Genomic DNA, 14734 nt, shown 5'->3' on the forward strand with positions numbered 1-14734 from the left:
CATTTTTAAACATAAATCTCTTTCCTGTCGTATTGCTAAAAAGAGCTGGCTTCCAAAGGCTGGTATAAAACACTGCCTGTCAAAAAACAAAAGAGAAATTATTGTTAAAAAATCACAGCCTGTCATCGGTTGGAAGATTTTTGTTTTTCACACGCCGCTTTTGTCTTTTGTTATGTACAATCCATATCTGTGTCTAAAATACTTGACATGTTTTCAAAGAGATGGTCTCTGCTTGAATATAAATGGTGCGTTATGTCGATCAAAACGCTGTTGTCTTTTAAAAAAATAATACAAAAAATAAATAAAAACACTCCTTGTATTGTCTTGATCTTATGTCAACAGATATACGGGTCGTCTTAGTTCTTATTAAAAGTCAGACATGCACTTCGTATTGCCAATTATGCTGCTTACGGGATTGGTTATTTCAATGAAATGCAAGCGCTAGGTACTGCTGTACAGGCAGTTTGCAGCATTAGAAAAAGAGCAAACACAATTCGCCAACGCAGCTGTTGAGATAAGAGGCGATTTCCATTATGTGCAGTAGTGTGTTATTCTTTCTCTTAGTGGAGGGGTCGGGGGACCCTTTTCTTTGGGTGGCAGTTCATTTCTCATTGTTTGAAGGATGATAACATAATAAAAAGCCACACTACATACATTTTATTTCAAAATAAATCAATTCCATTTCACATATCTACTGTAGCCTCTGCCTTATCCAGCTACAGCAGCTTATCAAAGGACGAGTGCCAAGCAGAGTCCCGGGGAGTTGTCAGGTCTCAGTGAGGATGATGACAGCTGGGATTACTTACTGTAGTTGTACCAGAAAAGGTGACTTTTTCCAGTCCCACATTCCATTTTACAATAATGCATTTCTCCTATTGCTTCAATCCCTGGTAAAGTTTCAAAAACAAAATCAAAAACAACAACAGCACTAACAACAACAAAAAAAAAGCGAGTACAATGAACAGCTCAAGATGGGTGTGCTGTCCAATCTTTTAAAATCCATTTTCTACCCTCTGTATTGTGCTGAGAACGTTTGGTTCCACGTTGATGTGAAGAATACAAGCAACGAATCGACAGATTTTCAGCAAAAGAAAAGGAAGGCAAATTACAGTATCGACGGAGCTAATGGGGGGTTGAGAAAGTATGTTGCTTAGCACTCAGTTGTTTGGTTCTAGTTTGGTCAAATTGTTGGAAAATTGTAAAATTACGTAGTGTTTTTCTCTTTCAATACTGATATATTACAAATGAACAAAAAACGCTTTCAGAATAGGCCCTGCTGTGGCTACAAAACTCTGGAGGAAGAGCAAGAGATGGTGTCCAAACTCAACTTCATACTCAATGCTGTAATATTCATTTCAACCTAAACGGAAAGGTCATCTTTTGGAAGGTTTGGCAGGTCTGAGCTGGTGCCTACTGTATTTGAAATGGGTATAAGCATGGTTCACAGGAGTGTGTTTACCTCCTCTCCTCCGAGCATGTGCATGCTATTGGAATGTATTACACCTGCCCAGACTAGCACTGCAGCTGAGATGGTAACTCACTTTGCCCTTTGAAGATCTAATGAACTCTCTGCACAACAACACAGATCACAAGCAGTTCGGATTTAATCAGACATTGTTTAGGAACACGATGTGAATGACAGGCTGCAAACCCTGTCAATAAGCTTCACTTCAGAAACAGGCACCAAACTACAAAGAGGATATCCATCTGCTCAGGAAAAGATCAAAAACAACAGCTTGGTTTTGATTTTCTTGCAGTGAAACTAAAGCAACATAATCCATTAAAAAAATACAGCCAACCAAGACCTCCTGCAGACTAACGCTGAACACAACCAACGTGCGGAGAGCAAGCCACATTCTGGTTTATTTGTTTTAAAAAATGTATGCCCTTCGGAATAAAATTCACAATTATTCCTAATTGCACAATCTTGTTTTAAGTGTCCTGGGGGGTCTGTAGGCAGGATTTTATAGTACATGTACTGTAGCTGTACTGTACGCATGATCAACCGTCCATTGAAACACAAAAACAACTCTTAATACAAATCAACGAATCATAAAAACCTTTGCACTGTGCTCTGTAATGCTACACTCAAAACCTATTACAACATACACCATGTTTTTAAACAAAAAATTCCTCTGAGAGATCGGTATGAAACCCTTCCGTCTGGGGCATTAGATATTCCACTGCTTCTGTCTGTAATCAAAGAAACTACAAAAGGATATTGCAAAGGTCTCCTGGAAGCCATAATAGTAGTACACTATTTCATGGTAGCTTTTTGAAATGTCACACTGTTCAATGTGTCATTATTCAGCAAGTTTCATTTGACTTTATGAAGAAAAATAAGTTAATTCTATAGATGCAAGACTTTTGGCCATAGCTGTATTGTAATCCCCCCTGTCTTGTGATGCCCTATATATGGGTCACAGTGACCCCTACAGTACTGTAGTTTGTACTGTATCCTTAAAAATAATGGACGCATATACAGCACTGTATGAGATGCACAGTAATCTTACATATATACTTATTGTACATGACATCACAGCCTAAAATTCTGTAATTAACTGATTCAGTGTTCAAGACTCTCTCACATGTTCCCATCAGTACAAAAACAATGAGAGGAAATCCACTATTTACACTTCACATCCAAGATAACATGACACCAGCCACAGCACACAGACAGCGCGGCTGGGAAGTGTTTTCTGGGACAATACATGGATTGCGGCACAGCGGTGCCATGTGAAAAGACTTTAAACCAGGGCCAAGGAAAGAGGCAGCGTTTACGGAAAACATGGACAGCAACGCGAGAACGATATACCTTTGTATTATAGCTTTTTATTGAAAAAATAAATAGTAGTTAATTCTTTATTACAAACCAATCAATCAAGTAATTAGGCTCTCCGTTATCATATGTTTATTTTAGCTGCAGTCAGCCTCTACCTGTGCAACAAATGTCCTGTTCATTTAAAATCAATTTTTCTATTAAAAAGTAAAGGATGATGCATGTCCTTGAAGAAATCTTACGTCTGCAATGAAGCACGGTGATACATCATCTTTCCTTGAATTATTAAAGCAGTGTTTTTCAATTAATTAATACTAGTTGAGAAATATATATTTTGCAAAGGAGGTATAATTGGCCACCTGAATTCAAGAAGAAAAAAGCTATTTGAAAAGTAAAACAAATTTAACAGGACATTGGAATGGCTTGCTCTACAGTGTGTGTGTTTCCTAGATCCGGTATTCATCTTTCATTCCATGCCGAACACGATGAAAGACTGTTTTTCTTAGATTTTATTTAAGAGAGTGGGGGGGTTTTGTCAGGTCAAGTTCAACAGCGGCTTCTACTAAGAAAGACTTGATGGTTTTGGAAAGTCGTTTCAGTGAGTCTTGTGACGGTGAGACGATACTGTAGCTGTGTCCTCCTCTTCACCACCTGACATGAAGTGGATTCATACTGTAATGTAATATGTGGTTGTTTTTGTTTGTTGTGTTGTTTAAGCTGGCAAAGATAAGCTTTCACTGCAGTAGTGCCTTTCTAAATACAGGATGTTGCGTTCTGCTAACAGTATTGCACTCAGAATATTTTCTTTACTTTTTGTGGTGCGGTATATTGTGGCGATGACAATGCTTACGTCACTACAAGTATACTAGAGTGCCCAGTTAAAACAGTTGAAGAACCCTGAACATTGCAAGTTCTGTTTAACTCTATTTTTTGGACACCAAAACTTAGTTCATCCCCAGTCACTGTCTGCACTCCTGACTCCAGATCAGGCTTTACTATTTGGGCAGAACATCAAGAAACCAAATGGGTCAACCACAGAAACACAGTGCGCCCCTGTGAGTCCAAACATGAAACATGTTTTACTGAAAAGGAGTATGAAGATCGGTCAGCAGGAACAGCCACAGGCTTCGATTCTCATCAGTCTTCTATTCTCACAAAAAAAAAATAGCCCCATATTGAGCTGTCTGCACACCTGTCTTGTTATATTTCCACTGTCAGGAGCCTCAAACCCAGCTTCAACAAACAGCACAACAAAAGTGCACGTCATTCACCTTGTCACATCCAGACTTCTTTTTTTTAATCATCAGATTCACAGGGGCTTTTTATTGGCAAGTGAAGAAAAACATTTACAAAGACTCCTCAAATCAAGACTGCGCAAACTGTCAAGTTAAAAACAATCGCCCTTTCATACACCTTTTAGGGACACAGCACTGGAGAAAAAAATAAAGTTAACAAGAATAAACCCCAAGCACAAACAAAGCACAGTTTGGCTCTAGAAAAGTATGCACTAACTTTTCCAAGTAACATCCTGTTAAGTAAGCGATTTTCCAGTGCACAGTAAGGGTGTATTATTACCCGCTCAGTCCTTCCTGAGTAAGACGTATCTGTTTGATTTGGCAAAATAAATTGCCATCGCTGCAAATGACATGTGGGAAACGAAGGGAGTACAAGTTAATCTTTTAGCGCCTCCGTGTACAAAAGGACGTCCTGAATCAGTCACCTACATTTCTGCATCAGTACCGCAGAAGATACAGTGGCTGGATATTGTGATCTACAGATTTCACCACGCACAGTAATGTACAAACTGAAAAAATGTCTTTCATTCATACTGTATATAGGGTGTGTGCGGAAAATGTTGGATTTCATTGACATTATTTGCTCTATATTGCATGAGGAAAGGAGACAAAAGCTTGTACTTTTTAATTTTGTCAGAATAATCTTATGACACTTTATGACTATATTCAACTTACTATGTATATCAACACTCAGACCCTGGTGGTAACCTGTGTCCTAAACCTGTGTGTATTATAATAACTGCATGCCCTGTGTGGCTCTGTATGTTATACCATAATAATAATTATATTGGCACTGAGTAGGAAAAAACACTTACATCCTACAGAACCAGTACTTGGGCCTTTTTAAAATAAACAGAGTTATGATAAAGGCTGCTGTGTTTTTGTGCCTATTGCAGTGTTTATTTTTTAAGTTTACCCACCCTTAAAGGGATCTGACCCTAACCTTTCTTTCTGGTGTTGCCCAGCAGAGTGTTGAGACATAGATGGTAATCACAGTAAACTGCACCATGAGCTAGGGAGGGTAGGGGGCAGCATACACAGAAACATACCATTCTCCAGTGTTCTTAAAAACGGCTTTCATCTTATCAGTTAAAACCCTAACTATGATCCAGGGGAATCTGGTACTAGGTTATGAAAACTGACCATTCACAGGAAAGGGATGATGTAGTGGGATCATGTTTAAGGCCCAGGTTCTAAGAAAAAGTCCAGATATTTTCAGGCATCCTGCCAAGTACAGCTCCACCTGGCCTCTTCTTAAACACATAACCCACACACTGGAGCTACAATCAATGTTGTTTTCACTGTGGGTTTGATCAGTGTTGAAGTGATGTAAGCAACTGCTGAAGAATTCAGACCCGTGGGCTACCCGGTGTTGAAGGCATCTGCCAGTAATTAAAGCCTATACAGAATTACGAAGAATGAAAATAGGCTCTTACACAACAACCTGACGTACACTGAACACTAACAGGCTGGATTCTCAAAACTGAATAATGTCCAAACTTGTGTGACTTTATACTTTTTTTCTGTAATGCGCTTAACTAGAGTCATCATTTCATTTCAACCTCAAATTGGATTAGGTAGCATCTGGTTCATTTAAAATAATAATAATAATAATTAAAGCGATGATTATCCACTGGTTCCTTAAAATTGAAGGCAATATACAGCAATCCTAGCTTGTAATGGGCTTAATATAATCACAGCATTTGACTTGAGAATACTACATGTGTGTAAATCGTTTCCATAGGCAAATGAGTTAGACTACATTATCTGTAAATTACTTGTTGTATTGCTGCAAATTTCGTTGAACTTTGCACGGGCATATATTTAACAACAGAGCTGCATGAGCCGATTGTTTGATTATTCAGACTGAGCTCTCCACAGAAATCAGGTGCTGGCAATCAGGTGAAGGGGCATTGCTGTTGATTGGGCTAATTTAACAGCCCACGTGAAACAAGTGAAAAAACAGCTGCTTGGGTTTGTGATGATTGCTGCTTGTCTTCCACTCTGGGGAGAACAGACATCATCAGAAATCCATGCAGCTGTTTCTTCACTTGGAATGGTGTTTCACCCTGATCAACACCAACAATGACTCTCACTTGAGTGGAGCTTGAGCCAAATAATCAAATAGTCGGTTTGGTTGAACGACTGACGGCTATCTCTTGGGGAAAACCCCTTTTTAATGAAAACAAAACACAGGCATTTGTTTAGTGTAGATATTTTTACACGCCGTGCAAAAAAAAAAAAAAAAAAAAAAAACCTTCACTACTGCTTAAAAAAAAAAAAAAAAAAAAAAATTTCAGCTGGTGATCTAATGATGTAATGCGAGTTCCTTCTGTGTTGTTTAAACAAAAGAGCACTGATAAAAGGAAGCTTGCAAAAGTGAAAGTCCTTCAGGTGCCCTGTGATTGTGAAGTTACACAGATCACATTACAGCCCAGTCTGTAGAGTATCAGAGGGCGAGAAGAAGAACAGAGGTTAAGGTTACTCTTTAAATTTATTCACAAAGCAGTTCCTGTTTGGTTGACCTCAGAAACAAGGAAACCAGTTTCTAATCAGATGTTCCTAGTAATACAGGTTAGGCTCCACCTTCTTTCTTTAATGAATACATATAGCTCTGGATAATAAAGATGGGTGAACAATCAGGTTATAAAACAGACCCTCATGTGATAACTGTCACAAGCATCTCAAAATATGAGGAACGCTTTCCAGTAAACAGCACTTACTCTTGTTTCCTATTCTGTATCCTGAAACATCATCAGGCACATGGCTGATCATTTTGAACTGGAAACAGATTATACACAGCCCTCGTCCTTAATGATGCTCAGTGTAAAAGCAGCTTCCTTAATAGTATTCGGAGCAGATCATTATTTAACAAAATAATCTCAGTCCATTAGCCTCCCTGCGGCAATCTTCTGTTTACAAGTAAACCCATTGTATCCTAATTAGTGAAGCCCAACCCAGATGCTGACTTTGTATAGCATGACTGCAGGAGACCTGCAATCCACAAGACATTACTTTCCCCTTTGCAGCTTCCCTGACACAAAGGGTGTAAAACACTGGAAGCAGTGCTTGGTGATGCATAATAAAACAAGTTGCATACTTAGATGAGAAGAGAACAGTGTGTGCTCATTACATTGGAAACCGATAGCATTACACAAGTTACAACTAGCTCTAAACAAAGTCAGTCTGTGAATTAAATGTCTCGCTTGATTAGCAATGGTAGACTTAACTAAAAGTATTCCAGATGGATGGCTGTTTGAATCTAGGGTTAAAACAAACGACACTGTAGCTAGACATTGCAACAGTTCATGAGAACCTACTCAACACTATTTTGTGTAACCAGGATGCTTGGGTCAATAGTGTAGAAAGTGTGTAAACGTAAATATAAAACTGCACGAGATGACTCTTTGAATAAGACAGGCCCCAACACATGATATATGAACTTAACACAGATTCCAAAGCAACAACTAAAACCAAAAGACTATTAGATAGACTCATGGTTGGGCAGCAGTGTGGAGTAGTGGTTAGGGCTCTGGACTCTTGACTGGAGGGTTGTGGGTTCAATCCCTATTGGGGGACACTGCTGCTGTACCCTTGAGCAAGGTACTTTACCTAGATTGCTCCAGTAAAAACCCAACTGTATAAATGGGTAATTGTATGTAAAAAATAATGTGATATCTTGTAAGTCGCCCTGGATAAGGGCGTCTGCTAAGAAATAAATAATAATAATAATAATAATAATAATAATAATAATAATAATAATAATAATAATAATAATAATGGTTCTGTAACCGCAAGGTCTTACGCAGGTTAAGAATTTGGGCAAAAAACGACAAGCATGAACCGGCTAAATTGTTCTGCTGTAAATTTCAGATCTAGCCTCCTTCATATACTTGCATATTAACAATACCGATCCGATAAAAGCAAGACAAAATAAAGAAGTAAAAGGCAAAAAAAAAGAGGTGCTAGAACAAAGAAACTGAGAGAAATCTCAGATCAATATTTAGACATGACACTTCAGCAGTGACCTCGGAGAAGGCTCTGTATCACACACACTGTAAATCCAGTAAGAGTGTTCAGGTGCAAGCTTGCTCTCTGAATTACCCCTGTTTGCTGGTCTGTTGCGACTCCTGGATCTACTTCTCTGCCTCTGAAGCCGTGTCCTCCCCAGCAGCCTGTAGTAATAGGAGGGTCTCCCTGAACTTTTCTTGCCTGTCCCTGACATGTTGGAATATATTCCTCAGTGACAACAAGTGCTCTCCTCTTCTTCTTCTTCTTCTTCTTCTTCTTCTTCTTCTTCTTCTTCAATGCAAAAAAAAAAAGTTGTCTTGTTTTAGTTTAGTTTTTTTTTGTTGGAATTAAAGAAAAGTTTTTCTCTCCATGCCAGTCAACCCACTGTACAGTCCTGTCATGTGCAAGTTTCAGCACAAGCGTTGAAAAAGTTTTCCTTCAGGCAAGCCTATTGCAGCCTCCTTCCTAGAGATAAGAGTGTTGTATTTGGAAAAGAGAGGCAGTTGGCATGCCATTGACAGGGGAACAAAAGTTGGGCTGAAAGTAAAACCCGGAACAGATTCCATTGGGAGTGGCCTCAGCTGGATAACAGGAACAGCAACAACTGAGCTCATTTTAAATGCTGAAAACTTAAGTTTAAAAGAAAACGACTCCCCCACAGCAATGGAACTCTATTTAAACAGAGTAATTGTAATTCCTGGTAACCCGAGGACACCACAATAATTGCAAGACTGCAAAAACATTTGATTGATTCATGCTTCCACGTCTCTGTATTTAGCTTGGACAGTCCAGATTTGGAATCATGGGAACATTATATTGTTTAGTCAGTTTCCCAGACAGGCTACGGGAATGTAAATACAGTGTATGAGTGTTAATCCTGGTATGGAGGTCCCTTTGGGAAAGGCCTTCACACATGTAAATCAATGGAGGAATCTAGTTAATATTTACCAGTACCTCTCTATCGCCCTGGACAGCTGGCCCGTTATTGTGAGTAATGATATTAATTTCTAAATGCTTTCTTCTAGCTACTCTATTAGAATAGGAGAGGGACATCAGCTGATGTTGGCTGCTGTTTGAAAGTAACATTTGGGAATCAATATTTTTCATTTGGTTTCCACGCTACAACTAAATAAACCTATAAAAAGGACAAAAGTCCCACAAAGAAGATCTGATTCAAGCATTCAAAATTCTAAAAGGTATTGACAATGTCAACCTGAAAAAAGAAACAAGGACCAGGGGTCACAGATGGGGATTAGATAAAGGGGCATTCAGAACAGACAATAGGAGGCACTTTTTTACACAGAGAATCGTGAGAGTCCGGAACCAACTCCCCAGTAATGTTGTTCAAGCTGACACCCTGGGATCCTTCAAGAAGCTGCTTGTTTCATTTCCATACAGGGTTAGACCGCAGAAGAGTTCTGCTACAAAGGTACTTGACAGCTCAAACTTCCATTTTGTCAAGTTTTTGTGATGAACGCTGTAAATGTTAAGGATTTACGAAAACAAACCCTATTTGTGAGCTTCTCCTTCCCCTTTCCAATCCAAACATTCCTGTTGAATTGTTTTATTTAATCCTCGTGCTAAACTCCAGATCCTATGAAAGTACAGGCCATGTTTTCAGGCTGGGAGACAGAGGGGGCCCTAGCAAGTACACAGATTCGGAAATCAGCCAATCAAGTCAGCATTGCTTGAGTTTAGGTCAAGTAGGCAAGAACACAGCTGGACAACAGACGGGGTCTGCAAATTGCTGTGCACTAAAAACAATGAAAGAATGTCAGCCTGCTCTACTGAATTTCACATCAGCTAATTAACTTTACATTACATTAAAAACACTCACATGTTCTGGGACATAAATCATTCGTGGGAATTAATAATTGTGCTGCGTGCACCACTAGTCTATAGTTATCATTTTTTTCCAAATAATTTTGAGAACTTGGAAAAAACGAAATGGCCAAATCCTACAATTCTAGGATTGAGGTACCTTTTTTTATAGGAACATAATTTAGATATTTTATTTAACATCATGTAATCAAAGAAACTACAAAATGATATCGCAAAAGTCTACTGGAAGCCATAATAGTAGTACAGTATTTCATGTTAGATTTCGAAATGTCAAATTTTTCAATTTTTGTCAGTTTTTTGTTAAGTATATGGAAAACTACAAAGCGGTATGCAATATGTTAACATTATTCAGCAAGTTTCATTCGACTATGAAGGACAAAGTGTTAATTCTATAGGCTGATGCAAAACTTGTGGCCATAGCTGTACAAGTCGTGTTAGCATCCTTAACACACTGCCCTAGACCAGCTAGGTTAACTTCAGCATTTCTTTGCTTCCTAAAGGTTATGTTCAATGCTTCAAACAGAATGCATTTCATTAATGGCATGGTCAGCCCACATTACTGGGCCGAGGCCTCTGTAACAACAAACATGGGACTTTTTAGAATGATTTACAAAAAAAAAAAAGTCTGTACATTTCAGATGCTTTGGAAGTCAAAAAGTCAAAACAATACCTCTGCAGGGAGTTTTTTTTTTTACACTTGCTTATGGAGCTCTGTTTCAAACATGCTTGTTTCCAGCCTCGCTGCTATCTACAGCATGTAGAATTCTGTTGTTCCTATTAGTGCGTCTCTTGTGAACCACGGCATACTGTATTATTAAAACAGCATCACAAAGCTGCAGAGCTGTAATTAGAAAGCATGTTGCTCGTTGCCTAGAACCGTTTGTAAAACAGTGGGGAAGATTTGATTATCTTAGATCAAATAACCGATAATAAGCATACATAAGCATTTTATTAAAGGTGACTTTTCAAATTAAATAATTATTACAGTATATTTTTCCAATCAAGTCGATCGTATTTTGTTAATTGCAAGATGGATGGTCCTCATATACGGATGCTCTTTACCATAGGTTTGACTGTCTGTTTGCTTGTTTAAGAAATATTAAGAAAGGGAAGCTGAATATGTTCAGTTCTACAAATTCAACCAAAATTGCAATCAAAGGATTTTATAGCAATGTCCCAGAGTGTTACGTTATGCAAAATTAAAAGATAATACAAAAAAGATTAAACGGAACTGTATTTTTATAAGTTCTTTCCTGACCACTAAACAAGTTCTGCATTTGGTTTAAAGGACATAAAGGTCAACGAAACAACGTAATTGAATATTCTCTTTTCTGTGTTAGTATGCAGTTGTGCCATTCAGCGCGACAGACAAATCAGACAATCTAACACCTTCCAGAACTGAGCAAATAATCCTGTCAAGTACAATTAATCTGAGATGTGCCTTCAGTGAAGAAAAGTGACAGAGCAAACTTCAAACTAAAATACACATGCTGGGATTAATAAGAATGAAAAGCAGGTATTCTACAGCTAAAGGATTCAGTGGGGAAAAAAACCCAACAAATTATATATTACACTAATTAGAAACGCGCCTGGCTGCCTCCAATCCAGCGTTTCATTAAACTGAAACCACATGGTTCAACTGCATTACATACAACAAAACAAAAACAGATTTTATTCATTGGGAATAATGTCAATTAAATCAGCCCTGCTGTCAGTCAACAACAAATAAATACAACAGTGTAGCTGTGTTATATAAATATACATACACCCTATTAGAAAAAAAAAAAGTTTTACACGACGTATCCAACAATTGATGAAGATTTGTATTTAATGCATTTGCATTGTTTTTTTTACTGTTTGTATTTAATGTACTATGCCCTGTATTTCACTGTATTTAATGTAGTATGCATTGTTCCTCACTATCTTGTAAAGTGCTTTGTGATGGTGGTCCACGATGAAAGGCGCTATAGAAAATAAAGATTGATTGATTGATTGAAAGAGGTTGCTTTCAGTTTGAAACGCATGTTTACAGTATTTTCATTCCACTCCATTTGATGATTTGCTTTCATGTGATAGAGTGATATGGTTTAACATGTTTTTTTAAACCAGTCCTATATATAGAACATGAGCATCCCATCCCTAATAAGGAAGTGGCTATCCACACTGACTCATGTTTGGGTGCCTTTGTGAAATGAAGAGAGTTTAGAGCCACATTGCCCATGGTCCAAGTCACTCCATTTAAGCCAGAACTTTTTTCCATACCCCAGAATAATCATCTCTGTGTCGAAACAAGAAAAAACAAATATCCCTGTGTATTAAGCCTTATCTCATCCCTGCATGGATTCTGAATTTTACTGCACCCACATTCAATCATTTTTTAATGGTTACATAGTTAATGGCTATTTTTCACAAGACGTTCTTTTTCAATAAAATGCAATTATTTATTCTGTGACTGTTCTTCCAGAGAAGGTAAATACATTTTTAAACAGAAGCAGCTTTCACTCAACAGGAAGCTGTTCTCGTTCCGCACCAGTGTGTTACGCTGGGGAGTCATTTCTCATTGCCCTTTTAATGGGCTTTGAGTAAGGTTAAAGTAACAGGCGTGAGAGCCAGTCTGTCTGTGCAGCCAGCGAGTGGATCGGTTTCCTGTAGCCTGCCAGAACTCCTCGGCTCACTTCCTGGACCCTGAAAGAAATACTGCACTGTAGGGCAAGACAGCAGTAATGTATCATTATCGCTCTGGACTGCCTCCAATAAGACACACTGCTCAAACTTCTACTAGAAACAGCTGAATGGAGATAAAATAGCAACTACATTCTAATTACACTTCAAGAAGCACTAAAGCTTCTTCCTCCATGTTCTACAGTAAAGGCTGTATGTCTTTAGAAATCAAGCAGCAATTGAAAACGTTGTGGAACGTTTCATACATAAAAGGCAGCAAACAGGTAGAGGGGCTGCCAAACGGTACGGCTGTAGTTTGTAATGCAAAGAATTACAATGTGTATTATATCATACCACTGGAAAAATACCTTACAAGAGGCGAACTGGCACCCAGAATACTTTCCTCTCTAAACCTGTGAGACCACAAAGGCCAAGTATCCAGGAGTGGTATTTGACCCAGGCTCGCACTGCACTCCCAATAGCAGTGGTATTACTAGGTGAGTTACTGAGGGCCCTATCAGTACAGAAGCACTGCCAATGTTGTGCCACTGCCTGTATTAATATGGAAGAATGGTGTTTAGTCTATAATACCAACTATGAAGTGCTTAAACATATTGTATTATTTCTGTGAAGCACTGTGTTATTATGTCCCCAGAGAAGTCCACGAAGTAAGTGAAGCAAGGAAATCAGAGAGGAAGAGAAGGCTGAGAACAAGGGAGCTGTTTTCTGCCCAGAGTTTGATCAGCAGCCCGCAGGTATGCAGTTGAAAGGTCAGCGTTTACTTTTATTTTTTTTCTTGCATATTCTTTGTCCCCAGTGGGACTCAACTCCACCCCCCTGGGAAACTGAGCTACATTTCTATTTCATGTCAACTCTGAAAGACACCTAATTCATCACGTTTGGGTTTTCTTTCAAACAATATCTTACTACTGTCGTGCCATGTGAAAAAATGCCCTCGGACTGCTGCAAACACTGTAAATACATCTAGTGATTCAAACAGGGTTAACATGTGGCTGTTCATATTGGTTGAACTGCACTGCGCTCCCAAGAGAATGCACATTGCCAGCCAAAACAATAACCAGTGGATACCTTAGGCTATTATCTGACAAACCTGATGGTGTTGAATGTTTTTTAAATGTAACTCTCTGGTTCTAGTTTTACGAAGACACTCCGATTGCTGCATACACCTGGATATCTCTGATAACTATGTGTGAAACAAAATGCCTGACACAAAAAAAGCACATTCTATACCTCCACATTAAAAAGTGGAACAAAACCAGACCCAGGGAAAGACGTCTCACTGGCAAAACTGATATGTGGCTTCATACAATCTATTGGTTCTATTATAATCTGTACTGTAATCATTACACTGAACATCACAAACTAAAAACCCTGACATTACAATACCACCAAAAGACAACATATCGTGCAGAACTACATATCATAACTTGACAGCCGTTTATAATATCATTGCCTGTGCTGCAGAACATGAAGCATAAACTAAACGAATCACACCCATTATACAACTGCTCCCTCCTTTTTCTTTCTTTCTTTTTTATTATATTACAATAAATCTCCTACCTCTGTTCAAAGTTCATGCTACGGCTAATGCTGCTGTTTCTGGAGTTTGGCTACCCCCAGTCTATGTGAAGGAAATCAATGCGCCTAGTTGTATTGTTTTGAGCAACAGCCTCTATTGATCTGCCTTTTATAGGAATTGGAGACTGAAGAAATCTGTTGCAAAGACATCCTATCTTTAGCTTTCCATATAGTACCAAAGGATGCAATGGCAGTTGCTCAGGCACATTCCATCATTGACAACGTAACCTCCAGTAACTAATGAATTAATGATTGAGTTTTTATCACATTGTTAGTGGTTAACTATTTGTTAAAATCATAAAAAAGAATGGCTAGAGTATATGGTAAAAAAAGGGGTTTTATTTATTTTATATTGTACACTGATTATTATTCTGTTCAAGCAGATCCGCACCAGGCTGGACGCCTGATGCTTTCCAAGTTGCTTTGCTTTTAAGATATGCAGTAGGATTAAAAGGTCAGGGGATGCATGGGAATAATTATTTTTTTTTCCTTCAGGAGCATTTCAAAATCCAGTAAGGTTAGTAGTGTTTGTAGTGCTGAAGGTGCA

The 14734-nt window shown here is 38.5% G+C and overlaps 1 protein-coding gene across 4 annotated transcripts in view; it reads right to left on the reverse strand.

Moving 5' to 3' along the window:
• Positions 1-14734, reverse strand: part of LOC131702889 (disabled homolog 2-interacting protein-like) — a 237203-nt gene that overhangs the window by 130621 nt on the left and 91848 nt on the right. Inside the window, exon 1 of one of the 4 annotated variants that reach the window (XM_059005246.1) lies at positions 8179-8567. The exons of the other annotated variants lie outside the window; for them this stretch is intronic. Within the exon in view, the coding sequence (XP_058861229.1) occupies positions 8179-8299 (121 nt within the window). The 5' untranslated portion in view covers positions 8300-8567. Of the gene's footprint in view, positions 1-8178; positions 8568-14734 lie in introns of those variants that run through there. 4 annotated transcript variants of the gene reach the window in all.

This window comes from Acipenser ruthenus, chromosome 31 (assembly GCF_902713425.1).
Source record: "Acipenser ruthenus chromosome 31, fAciRut3.2 maternal haplotype, whole genome shotgun sequence".
Lineage (NCBI taxonomy): Eukaryota > Metazoa > Chordata > Actinopteri > Acipenseriformes > Acipenseridae > Acipenser > Acipenser ruthenus.